This window comes from Ranitomeya variabilis, chromosome 1 (assembly GCF_051348905.1).
Source record: "Ranitomeya variabilis isolate aRanVar5 chromosome 1, aRanVar5.hap1, whole genome shotgun sequence".
In the NCBI taxonomy this organism is placed as follows: Eukaryota; Metazoa; Chordata; class Amphibia; order Anura; family Dendrobatidae; genus Ranitomeya; species Ranitomeya variabilis.
In genome coordinates this window covers 309,718,302-309,731,430 of record NC_135232.1, presented here as the reverse complement: position 1 = coordinate 309,731,430, position 13,129 = coordinate 309,718,302, and the positions used below count along the sequence as shown (strand labels likewise).

Below are 13,129 nucleotides of genomic sequence, written 5' to 3'. Positions count from 1 at the left end.
GGACATTGGTTTCAGTCAATACGATAAGTAACGTACTCCACCGCAATGGTCTCCGTTCCAGACGAGCCCGTAAGGTACCTTTACTTTCAAAGCGTCATGTCAAGGCTCGTCTACAGTTTGCTCATGATCACTTGGAGGACTCTGAGACTGACTGGTTCAAGGATCTCTGTCATGATTCTCAATGGCGAGAGAACATAGCCCAGCATATATGAGAACTAGCTCTTGGAAGATGGAAACTATACTGACCATGAACTAAACCTGCCGCACAACTAGAAGTGGCCGGGTAGCATGCCTACGTTTTTTATCCCTAGATGCCCAGCGCCAGCCAGAGAACTACCTAATCCTAGCAGAGGAAAAGACAGTCCTGGCTCACCTCTAGAGAAATTTTCCCAAAAGGCAGACAGAGGCCCCCACATATATTGGCGGTGATTTTAGATGAAATGACAAACGTAGTATGAAAATAGGTTTAGCAAAATCGAGGTCCGCTTACTAGATAGCATGAAGACAGAAAGGGCACTTTCATGGTCAGCAGAAAACCCTATCAAAACACCATCCAGAAATTACTTTAAGACTCTAGCATTAACTCATAACACCAGAGTGGCAATTTCCGCTCACAAGAGCTTTCCAGACACAGTAACGAAACAGCAGCTGTGAACAGGAACAAAATGCAAAAACACACAAGGACAAAGGTCCAACTTAGCTAGGAGTTGTCTAGTAGCAGGAACATGCACAGAAGGCTTCTGATTACATTGTTGACCGGCATGAAACTGACAGAGGAGCAAGGTAATATAGCGACTCCCACATCCTGATAGGAGCAGGTGAACAGAGGGAATGATGCACACAAGTACAATTCCACAAGTGGCCACCGGGGGAGCCCAGAATCCAATTTCACAACAGATCTCTGGTCTGATGAGACCAAGATCGAGATCTTTGGTGCCAACCACACACGTGACGTTTGGAGACTGGATGGCACTGCATACGACCCCAAGAATACCATCCCTACAGTCAAGCATGGTGGTGGCAGCATCATGCTGTGGGGCTGTTTCTCAGCCAAGGGGCCTGGCCATCTGGTCCGCATCCATGGGAAGATGGATAGCACGGCCTACCTGGAGATTTTGGCCAAGAGCCTCCGCTCCTCCATCAAGGATCTTAAGATGGGTCGTCATTTCATCTTCCAACAAGACAACGACCCAAAGCACACAGCCAAGAAAACCAAGGCCTGGTTCAAGAGGCAAAAAATCAAGGTGTTGCAGTGGCCTAGTCAGTCTCCTGACCTTAACCCAATTGAAAACTTGTGGAAGGAGCTCAAGATTAAAGTCCACATGAGACACCCAAAGAACCTAGATAACTTGGAGAAGATCTGCATGGAGGAGTGGGCCAAGATAACTCCAGTGATCTGTGCCGGCCTGATCAGGTCTTAGAAAAGACGATTATTAGCTGTAATTGCAAACAAAGGTTATTCCACAAAATATTAAACCTAGGGGTTGAATAATAATTGACCCACACTTTTATGTTTAAAATTTATAAAAAATTAACTGAGCAACAAAACTTTTTGGTTTGTAAGATTTATGCATCTGTTAATAAATCCTGCTCTTGTTTGAAGTTTGAAGGCTCTAACTTATTTGCATCTTATTAAACCTGCTAAATCTGCAGGGGGTTGAATACTACTTTTAGGCACTGTATCTACATTCGGCAGAAATTGTGGGACAATTTTACAGTTTTCCCAGTATGAAAATGTAAAATTTGTGGCTAACACAATTTTGGTGGTAAAAATGTTTTTTCTTCACTGCCTAATGGTATAAAATTTTGTGACACACTTGTGGTGTCAAAATAATCACTGCACCCCTAGATGAATTCATTGAGCGGTTTAGTTTGTAAAATATGGCCACTTATGGGGGTTCTGCTTTTATGGCACCTCAGGGGCTCTGCCATTGTGACATAGCGCCCTCAAACCAGTGCAGCAAAATCTGCGCTGTAATATGGCTCTACTTCCCTTCTGAGCTTTGCACTGTGCCTCAAAAGTAGTTATCAACCACATATTGGGTATCCGCGCTCTCAGGAGAAATTGTACAACAAATTTTATGGTGAAATTTCTACTGCTACCCTTATGAAAATGCAAAATTTGGAGCTAAAAAAGATTTTTGCGGGAATTTTTTTTTTTTTTTCTTCCATTTTCATGGCTCTATGTTATAAACTTCTGTGAAGCACCTGTTGGTTCAAGGTTCTCATCATACATCTAGATAAGTTCCCTAAGAGGTCTAGTTACCAAAATTGTGTCACTTGTTGCCTAAACTATTTAGGTACATCAGGAGCTCTCCAAACATGACATGGCGTCCACTAAGTATGCCAGCAAATTTTACATTCAAAAGCGCTGCTTCGCTTCCGAGCCCTGCCGTGTGCCTAAACAGTAGATTTCCCCTACATATGGGGTATTGGCATGCTCAGGATAAATTGCACAACAAATTGTATGATCCATTTTCTCCTGTTACCCTTGTAAAAGTTAAAAAAAAAATTAGGTCTAAAGGAAAATTTTTGTGAAAGAAAAGTAAATGTTTATTTTTTCCTTCCACATTCCAAAAATTCCTGTGAAACACCTGAAGGATTAATAAAATTCTTGAATGTGGTTTTGAGTACCTTGAGGGGTGGAGTTTGTAGAATGGTGTCACTTTTGGGTATTTTCTGTCAAATAGGTCCCTCAAAGTCACTTCAAATCTGAGATGTCCCTAAAAAAAAAAGGTTTTGCAAATTTTGTTGTAAAAAGGACAAATCGCCAGTCAACTTTTAACGCTTATAACGTCCTAACAAAAAATAAATGATGTTTCCAAAGTTGTGCTGATGTTATTTATTAACTATTTTGTGCGATATGATATGACTCTCGGATTTAAGGGCATAAAAATGCAAAGTTTAAAAATTGTGCAATTTTTGCCAAATTTCCTTTTTTTCACAAATAAACGCAAGTCATATCAAAGAAATTTTGCCACTATTATGAAGTACAATATTTCATGAGAAAACTGTCTCTGAATCATTGGGATACATAGAAGCATTCCAGAGTTATGACTCAATTGACAGTGGTCAGAATTGTAAAAATTGGCCTGGTCAGGAAGGTGAATACAGGCTTTGGGCGAAGGGGTTAAAAAACAAAATAAAAATAAAAGTTTTAAATCTCACCCCTTTTCCCCCATTAAAACAATATATATTTGGTATTGCAGTGTCTGTAAAAATTTTGTCTATCAAAATATAAATTTAATTATCCCGACTGGTAAATGCTGTAATGAGGGAAAAAGATTGAAACTTCAAAAAAAAAATGTATTGGTCACCGCACCTCCGTAATAAAAATTCAATAAAAAGATTTAAAAATGTCATATATTGTCCAGAATGGTTTAACTTTTATAACTAATATTATTATTATAATTTTTTATTTATATAGCACCATTAATTCCATGGTGCTGTACATGAGAAGGGGTTGCATCAAAATACAAATATCACTTACGGTAAACTAACAATGACAGACTGATACAGAGGGAAGAGGACCCTGCCCTTGCGGGCTTACATTCTACTGGATTATGTGGAAGGAGACAGTAGGTCGGAGGTTGCAGTAGTTCCAATGGTGTTGAGGTGGCCGTGTGGTCATTACAGGTTGTAAGCCTATATGAAGAGGTGGGTTTTCAGGTTTCTTTTGAAGGATCCAAATGTGGTGGATAACCGGACGTGCTGGGGCACAGAATTCCAGAGGATGGGGGATATTAGGGAGAAGTCTTGGATGCGATTGGGTGAGGAGCGAATAAGCGTGGAGGAGAGGAGGTGGTCTTGGGAGGACCAGAGATTACGTGAGGGAAGATATTGAGAGATTAGTTTAGAAATATACTGAGGAGAAAGGTTATGGATGGCTTTGTAGGTCAGTATTAGTAGTTTAAACTGGATACGCTGGGAAATTAGAAGCCAGTGAAGGGACTTGCAAAGAGGGGAAGCAGGAGTGTAGTGAGGAGAGAGATGAATTAGTCGGGCAGCAGAGTTAAGGACAGACTGGAGGGGTGCGCGAGTGTTAGAAGGTAGGCCACAAAGGATGTTGCAGTAGTCGAGGCGGGAGATGATTAGGGCATGCACAAGCATTTTGGTAGAGTGAGGGTTGAGGACAGGACGGATTCTGGAAATATTTTTGAGCTGGAGGCGACAGGAGGTGGCGAGAGCTTGGATGTTCGGTTTGAAGGACAGGGCAGAGTCAACACAACCTCGTCCCAGGTCAAATGAATGTTATTTATTTTAATTTAAAAAAAAAAATTGCCACATGCCATTTTCCCTTACTCCTCATGGCAAAATGAATGGTGTTATTTAAAACTACAACTCACCCCGCAAAAAAAAAAAAACAAGCCCATTGTATGTTAGTTGGTGAAAAAATAAAAAAAGTCATGGCTACTTTAAAAAGGTAAGGCAAAAATTAAAATTCAAAAAGAATTATTGGCTGCGTCTTTAATGGGTTGTCGCATGGACAAAGTAGTTTTGTAGCACTAGCCTAATGGCTTGTGTGCAGGTATAAGAGATGCCAGACTTTAGTCCTTCTGACCATATTTGCTCTGTTTCTTGAAATTTTAGACTCAAGATTGTTAGTGTCTGGTTCTTTATGTCCAGTTCTCTCCAGCACATACTCATGCAAATATCATTTGCTATGCTCATATTTTTCTTATATTTGTTAATCTAAACCTAACGGACCACCTTGGGATTTTCTCCTGCACGGGCCTTGAGAATATTTCATAGCTATCGAAGAGGGTATCCCATTACTATCATATTTCCCCTGGGAAGGATATAAATTTATTATGTGTGATGGGGTTCAGTAACTGGGACCTCCACCTATAAATATAAAGGAGGGGCTCATTCTTTTCCACTGCAGCTCCTCTCTGTCTTTGGGGCTTTCTCGATTATTTTCATGGATATTGAGCTCTGAGTCATAATAAAAATGGTGATTTATATTTGGACACATTTATACATGTATAAATACAAAAGAATCAGAGATTTTCCACTTTTAGAAAAGTGAACCCTTAGGGTACGTTCACACAGGACTTTTTTGCTGCTTTTTTTTGCTGCTTTTTTTTATGCTAATTTTCAGCTGCTTTTTACAGTACCAGTAAAGCCTATGAGATTTCAGAAATCTCATGCACACACGTTGGTTTTTTGTTTGATCAGTTTTTTCTGCTTTGCTGCTTTTTTTGGACATAGGGCATGTCACTTCTTTCAGCGTTTTTGCAGCGTTTTTGCAGCGTTTTTTCACCCATTGACTTGAATGGGTGATGAAAAAAACGCTGCAAAAACGCTGAAAAAACGCATGTAGCATTATTTGCTGCTTTTTTTGTGCAGAAAATCATGGCCAGCAGGAAGGGATCTCACAGCCAAGAGCTTAGGGGTGTGGTTAGTGAGGTGTGAAGAGCCATTGTGAGCCATTGTGAGGTGTGAAGAGCCATTGTGAGGTGTCCTGATTGTGATCTATTGTGAGGGAGTTCCTGGTAGTGAGGTGTGAAGAGCCATTGTGAGCCATTGTCAGGTGTGAAGAGCCATTGTGAGGTGTCCTGATTGTGATCTATTGTGAGGGAGTTCCTGGTAGTGAGGTGTGAAGAGCCATTGTGAGCCATTGTGAGGTGTGAAGAGCCATTGTGAGGTGTCCTGATTGTGATCTATTGTGAGGGAGTTCCTGGTAGTAAGGTGTAAAGAGCCATTATGAGGTGTCCTAGCAGCTGAAAATTGGCATAAAAAAAAGCAGCAAAAATCTGCAGCAAAAATCTGCAGCAAAAAAGTCCTGTGTGAACATACCCAAAAAACGCACCAAAAACGCACCAAAAAAACGCACCTAAATTAGCATAAAAAAAAGCAGCAAAAAAAAGCAGCAAAAAAGTCCTGTGTGAACGTACCCTTAATGCTTTTATATACGTAACCTAAGAGTAGGTACTCTCCTCCCCGGGTCCAGGGCCGCCTCCCCGCCCATTCTCCAGTCTCTATGATCGGCTGCAGTGCTGTTGTGACATGAATGCTGCAGCCAAACACAGATATCAGTGCAGAAAGTAGGGAATGGGGAAGGGTGAATACTATCTGTCTTTGTTATTTTACATTATCATTTGTGGACTTTTCTAAGTGGAAACCCCCTTTAAATCAAATGGGCTTGTTCATCGAACATTTTTTTTGCCATAAAACTCGCAAACTTTTTGCAAGACTTGAAGTTTTGTTGTTTTTACCTTTAGTCTTTTTTACTTTTATGAGCAGTAGGTGAAGCTTGGATGGGGCATCATAATTTACACCACACATTGGCCTGAATTATGATGGAAATGTACGCCAGCCCCTGAGTGGTGCACACTTCTGGCGGTGGTGCGGGACCGTTGAACGATGCGTTAAATTCAGTAAAGGCGCGTGCCTAATAATGAATGTGACTCATCTACTCCAGCACTCCTATTACTAAAACGGGCAAACAGAATGCCGCTCTTAATGTGTCGAAATTCTTGTCTTGGGCTCTTTTTGCTTCTAATACTCCATAACTGTTATTAAAAATCTGTTTTGAATGGATCAAAAATACTAGAAATCGCAAAGGAATCTGTGAACGCAAGTGTTAATCGAGGCTAAGTTTTCGGACCCTTTTTTTTTTTTTTTTTGTCTTTTACTCTTTTTACTCACAATGTTTTGTCCATTCTTCAGCTCCTGGCCGTTGTGTTTGACACGTTCAATGACATAGAGAAAAAGAAGTTCAAATCTCTGCTTCTGCACAAGCGGACGGCGATACGGCACAGCTACCCGCTGCTGCTCAGCCCTCAGGTACACAGAAATGGCGTAACGGCGTTGTATTGTGCCGCTGCTTCGCGATGTCATTTGCTGGGCACTTAATTTATATATTCATTTGTAGCAACATGAACAAGTGAGATACAGGAGCTCAGAAAGATCTCTGATGTCTGCAAATCAGGCATCCGCTGCAGAACATTCCCTCTGTGTCCTGTGTGTGTTCACCTGTCAAATCCAGAATAAAAGTTCTAGTAATGCTGTAAAGGTGTAGCTTATGAGACACCGGAATAATCCTGCCATTATACATTTATTTTTGCTTTAGTCCTGGAATGTTTCTTTGCAGTATATATGCATTTAAATAATCTTTTTTTAAAGGAGTTTTCCCAAGTGGTATTTTCACTCCTGAAGATGAACAGTTAAGATGAGCTTCATACTTATAGTTCTGGGCAGCCAATAGTATGGGCGTCCTCAATAGGCTGTAATAAGTCACACACTGTTCATCACATGAAGCTGTGTGACTGGCGTCCTATACAAGCCTCATCTCTGTGCATTTTTAATACTAGGCAATCACCCCCTCCATGAATTGGTAGGTTTGTGAGTGGTTTCTTCATCAGTAATTCGCACCTGTGCTGCCCCCACCTTTATCATGGGGGTCTGCTGCATCCTGTTAGTGCATTGGTAATCTGACCTGGTGTTGGTAAGGCTGTTTTTGTTCTGTGATGTTTTTTGCTTGTTCCGGGGGTCCGAACTGTGCATGTTCCTAGGCTGCTAGTAGAGGTAGCGTTACCTCTGCTGCATAAGAGAATCACAGGGGCACTGCGGCTCGTCAGACTTGACAATCCGGACCAGTGCAAGCAGGATCTAAAGCATAGAACTGCTAGTGGCATGCAGTCCTTACAATAGGTAGCCAGCAGCTTATCTGCAGAGGTGGCCAGTAACCTAGGTAACGAGCTGTACGCTATAGAATTAAAAATGTTCTTCGTTCTAAAAATCTATTTATAAGGGGTACATTACAAAGTTTGTTTTTGTTTGTTTGTTTGTTTTTTTATTAAAAAGCACTATGCAATTTTACCCATTTTAAAGGGAATCTGTCACCAGATTTTGCTACCCCATCTAGCGCAAAAGAGGAACAACACCGAATAAATGGTCCATGAATATACATGAACATAGCTTAGAAAGGAAAAAAAAGTTTTTATTGGACAAACAAGGTAAAAAAATGGCACTACATGCAAAAAGAGTGCCCACACTAATGTTCAAAAATAAACAATTGAAATTAATAACAGATAATGGTATATCAAGGACCAGATAATACTATATGTGCAATAAATCACTGCCTCCAATATTGTATATAATTTGAACCCCTGTTGAAGGACCTGCTCTGAAACGCGCGTCATCCAGGACCCCCCAGGTAGCCATTCTTGGACCATATATGGTATTCAGTGTTGTTCCTCTTTTGCTCCAGTATTTTGATTCAAATAGTCAAACATTGATATTTACTACTAAGCGATTTCTTTGAATGGTGATATATACTACCTGCCACCCAGTGTGTATTTTCTGAGAGCAACATAATGTTTAAAAGCTCCAGCTGGGGATCATAGCTGGAGATGAGACTATGATCACAGCAATAGGTGATTGACAGGTCTTCTCCTATGAGGGAGGTCTGTCGGTCGCCTCTAGCAGTGGTGGGAAGAGCCGTCCTTAAAGCGTTAGAGTACATTTTCTCTGCCTCCCAAACAATGGCCAGCAGGAATCAATTGACTTGTTCTCTTTGAACGATCCCCTACACCAAACATGTTTCCTAGGCTTTTGGGGAAATGAAGTCCATTTGTAATGCCCCTTAGGTCATAGGCATGGAAATGTTTTTGAGAGAAGTCTGTGGTGTTTTTCTGGTGCTGGGAAACTCTTTTTAAGATAATAAAGCGTACCGCTAAGCAAAATAAAAATACTTTTTTTATACCCATCAACTTCATACAAGTTTACATTACATAGTTTTCAAGATATCACCAGCTTTGTTTGTTTTTCCATACTCCAGGACAATATCAATGGTGAGGAACAGATATATTGTATTATTGCAACTAGACAGTTTTGTTTATAAGACATTTGTTGATCTCAGCCATGTTCTGCGTCTTCCTGTACATAAGTGGTCTTTCGGGGGTTTCTTGACCTGGAATATTTATTTTTGCAGAATCCCCCAGGAATTTCTTTCCAACAGTTTGATGGAATGATGAGATACTACAAGCCCCGGACTTCGACTCGTGATCGATACTTATGCTTTAGGGCTTTGCAACAGAACAGGACAGACAATCTAAGGTAGCAACTCTGCACATGTCTATTTCTCTTCAGGTTAAAGAAAACTAAGCCCCTGAATCCTCAAACCCCTTTCTTTAGCATTCTGGTGTAGAACAGTTTGAAATGTTTCAAAAAAGTGCAACTTTTCCTTCGTGGTGCTGCAGTTTCAATGTTGAGGAGTGTACATATTTGTGGACATATAAATCTATATGTGTGAAAGATAACACTGTGAATTCAAGAAGTCTGAATATCACAATTTTATTAGTTCATCATAAAACATTTACAAAAGGTAGTGGTGAATAGAGGGAAGAGAGGTTGGCTGGGGATCAGTAGTAATCATGGTATATACAAACTAGGATGCATTCCCCAGACAGAGCAGCAAACATGAATAAGGTACAGTCAGCTAATAGGAGCCCAGTAGAAAGTCTGTTAGGAGTCACACACTCCTAGAATCCGTTTAATGATGGATTCTAAAGGGGCATTCACACTGCAAGATAATCGTGAACCAGTATTGTTAAAAACACTATTTCACAATTATCTTTTAGTGTAAACCGGCTATCACCTGATGAAGGCAAAACGCTCGTTCCTCGGGTGTAATGATCTTTTGTGCAGCATGAAAGATCATTGTTCTTGGCGGTGCACCGTCCTTTGTAAACAGGACTCGCACTGCAGAGAACCATGGCAGCTCCTGTGCACTGAGAGATTTAGTAGCGCATTGTTTTCTTGGTCTGCCTGTGTAAAAAGGCCTTCAGACGACCACCGATTGGTAAAAGTTTACCGATCGGCCATTTTACCATGCTACTGGTCATTCTGTGTAAATGGACACTTTGTTTCTCTGGCAGAATGAGATTAACGATCAGCTTTGAAAACCAATTGGTGCAAATTTTTTTCACCAAATACATATTTTTAAATGAAGAAGAAAAAAAAATGAAAGTAAAGATCCTTTACTTATGCCGATAGGAATACAAATTGGAATAAATTAATGATTTGATGTTAAAGGTTAAAATGAACCTTTCAGGTCAATGGCAGCCAGGTATGTTATTCTCTGAAACATTCCAGCTTTTCAGAGAAAATATATTTTTATACTTTGAGGATCCAGTTGGGGATGATAGCAGGACACCAGACTATTCCAGCGCTTCTAGAGGTGATGGGTAAGCTGTCAATCATCTCTGGCAGCGCTGGAGAAGGGCCAGAAGGATGCTCCATCGGACTAGTCTCATCGCCAGCCAGATCTTCAGAATATTCTTTCCCTTAAAAGCTCCAGCATTTTAGAGAATAATATACCTGGCTGCAATCGTGCAGCAGAGCCAGGGATGTGAAGTCGGTAAGCCAAACCTCCCAACTCCGATTCCTCAGTTTCTCTGACTCTGACTCCATCATGCATGGCTCATGTTTAAGTGATGCATTTACTGTAGTAAAATGGAAACATCAGGCTTTCAATCACCATTATGATACAATAATCAAGCTGTTGAGATAGAACATAAAATATATTTATTGGAATACAGCTTTAGAACACAAAAAACTTTAATAAATTGTAAATATGCAATACATTATGCAGTCCGTGGGATAAACCCGTTTTCAACAAAAACTGAGTAACATTTGCAGTAAATGTTTCACATCATGATTCTTCACAGTCTATGAAGAGGGGAGAAGGGAGGGAGCAAGTTTGTGCTGAATCATACCCCAGAAAGAAACTGAAACTCATAGCAGAGCTAATAACATGAACAGCATCAAAGGAACGAACTACTCCGAGTAGGAGCTCAGAGGAAAAACAAACTAAAACATGAAGCATACAGAGAAAATATCCACTGGACTACTGATTTATGCACAGCTTATTTTATTTTAGATATGCTTTAACAAGAATTATGATTCTGTTTTCCTGTTCATGCTAGCAGTTCTTGAGATGAGTGCAGGGCTGCAGGCATTCCTTATCAGCGCCTTTCTGATCTGTAGAGGAGGAGCTTCACTACTGAGCATGTGCATAAAGTGTAGCACGGATTCGTCTCAACTAAAAGCCAAGATTCTTAGATCAGGACTAGAACAGACATAGGACATTTTATAACTTTCTCAAATTCTTATGAAAAAATAATCAGGACATACTGCATTTAAATACCGTACCCAATTTATTATATATTTTAGGAGTCGGTCCATTTTATACTGACTCCACCAAAGTGAACACCGACTCCATGACTCCTACTCCACACCCGTTAGCAGAGATGTGATTTCATTCTGCCTGTGGTTTGGACAGCGTAAATCAAGTGACAGGTTAACATTAACACATTTGTATTTTATTAGTTATTAAAAAAATATCTAGATGTAAACATTTCTAAAACTTTCTAAAAGGAAAAACAATATAATTTTATCATATTAATAATGTTAAAGGCATTTTGGATTATGGATTATTTAGCTTCATGCATTTTGGAGAATTTTTTTTCTTTTCTCCTCACCAATATGAACTTGGTTTACCTTTTTATTTTTGAGACCAGTTCAAATATTTTGCTAAATAAATGTGATAAACTTAGCCATGATCCTGTTCAAGCAGAAAAATCTAAAGTGTTGCGCTCGTTGAATGCAGTCGCTCATTTTTTTGTATTTCTACCTTAAAAGTGGCACAAGTTCTCTACTGTAATTTATGAATAAAATCTGACATACCAACAGCAAATGTTCCCAAAAGGGTCCATCACATAAAATGTGCCAATATGTCTGCAAAAAGTGCCATCATCTACTTAGGGAGTTTATACACCTCAGACTTGAACAGCTATTTCTTCTGATGCCCCTGTCCCTTCCTTCCACCGAGCGTGCTCCAGTTTTTACTAGAGCTAAAACATTGACTTTTGTTCTCTGGCATAGCAACCCCATATGGTTGACGGCAAATACTTACTTGAGTGATAGAATTACTTTTTGCTGCATATTTAAGAAAGATTTTAAAAAATCAAAACTTTTTTTTCCTATTCCTTAAAATAAACCTATATAAAACGTGAAAAAATATTGATTGTTTTCCACTTATATGAAGTCACCATCTGATCTGCAAAAGAGAGCAAAAATATTTTCTTTCAATCCTAAATAATTGGATGATTGGTCATCAATGAGAAAGTAGTGGACAACATCTTTAAGTAATAAAAAAAATATAGAACATCTTATACAGTTTATTCACTTTAAGAATTGAAAAGGTAAATTATTTGGCATTTGATTTAAATTGCTTGGCCTTTAAAATGTTCATTTTTTTGTACACGTGTTTATGTTGTACATGTCCAATTCCCGAAATTTGTGTTTTACAGGTTAAAAGAATTTTACCACTTTTATGAAGTGGTGGACTTGAAGTGGAAGGTACGCATAGAGCTACAATATCTTACGCTATAGTCATGAATAAAGGTCCAGTTACACTGCAAGATTATCATGTGATCCCAGGAACACTAGTTTTATGAGAATCATGCAGGCTAAACAGGCTGCTGATCACCCAAGAAACAGTTCATTCATTAGTTAAAATGATCTTTTTGGTGCACCATTCTGGCAGCGCATCGTCCTTTGTAAATAGGTCTCGTATTGCTGAGAACCTTGGCAGCCTATGCACTCATAACATTCTACACTCCTCAACAACGATCTGCAACATGAGAAAGGAAAAGTCATAGAATTGTGGAAATCACAGGATAGGTAGACCAATTAATGATGTGCAAGTGATGGGAAATTATGCAATCAACATTTTAAAAATATCTTGATTTAATCAGTATCAAGTTTGAGCGCCATTTACACATATACATGCCCTTATACTCTCCAGCATATTATTAATGGTCGTCTGAGGAATGTTCTGAAAAAACGAGTTCCCTTGTGCACTCATATCATCAAGGTCCTCTGCTGACAGGTTACTTTGCAATTGCCAGCCAGTGACATCCCAGATGTACTTGATGGGAGATAAGTTATACTTGATGTTAAAGTGAACCTGTCAGCAGGATTGTGCTGAGTAACCTATAGACAGTGTCAGGTTGGTGCTTTTAATTGATTAAAATGATACTTGGGTTTATGAAATCCGTCTTGTGGTTGTTTAACCCCTTTGTACTAGTATGGCGCTGTCAAACTTGGAAATCTGCCC

General features: G+C 39.6%; 1 protein-coding gene across 3 annotated transcripts in view; it reads left to right on the top strand.

The window, feature by feature from the left end:
- TPCN1 (two pore segment channel 1) overlaps positions 1-13,129 on the top strand; it is a 113,397-nt gene that overhangs the window by 69,706 nt on the left and 30,562 nt on the right. For all 3 annotated transcript variants that reach the window (XM_077296533.1, XM_077296515.1, XM_077296524.1), the window contains exons 11-13: positions 6,673-6,789; positions 8,939-9,063; positions 12,321-12,369. In XM_077296533.1, the coding sequence (XP_077152648.1) occupies positions 6,673-6,789; positions 8,939-9,063; positions 12,321-12,369 (291 nt within the window). The remainder of the gene's footprint in view (positions 1-6,672; positions 6,790-8,938; positions 9,064-12,320; positions 12,370-13,129) is intronic.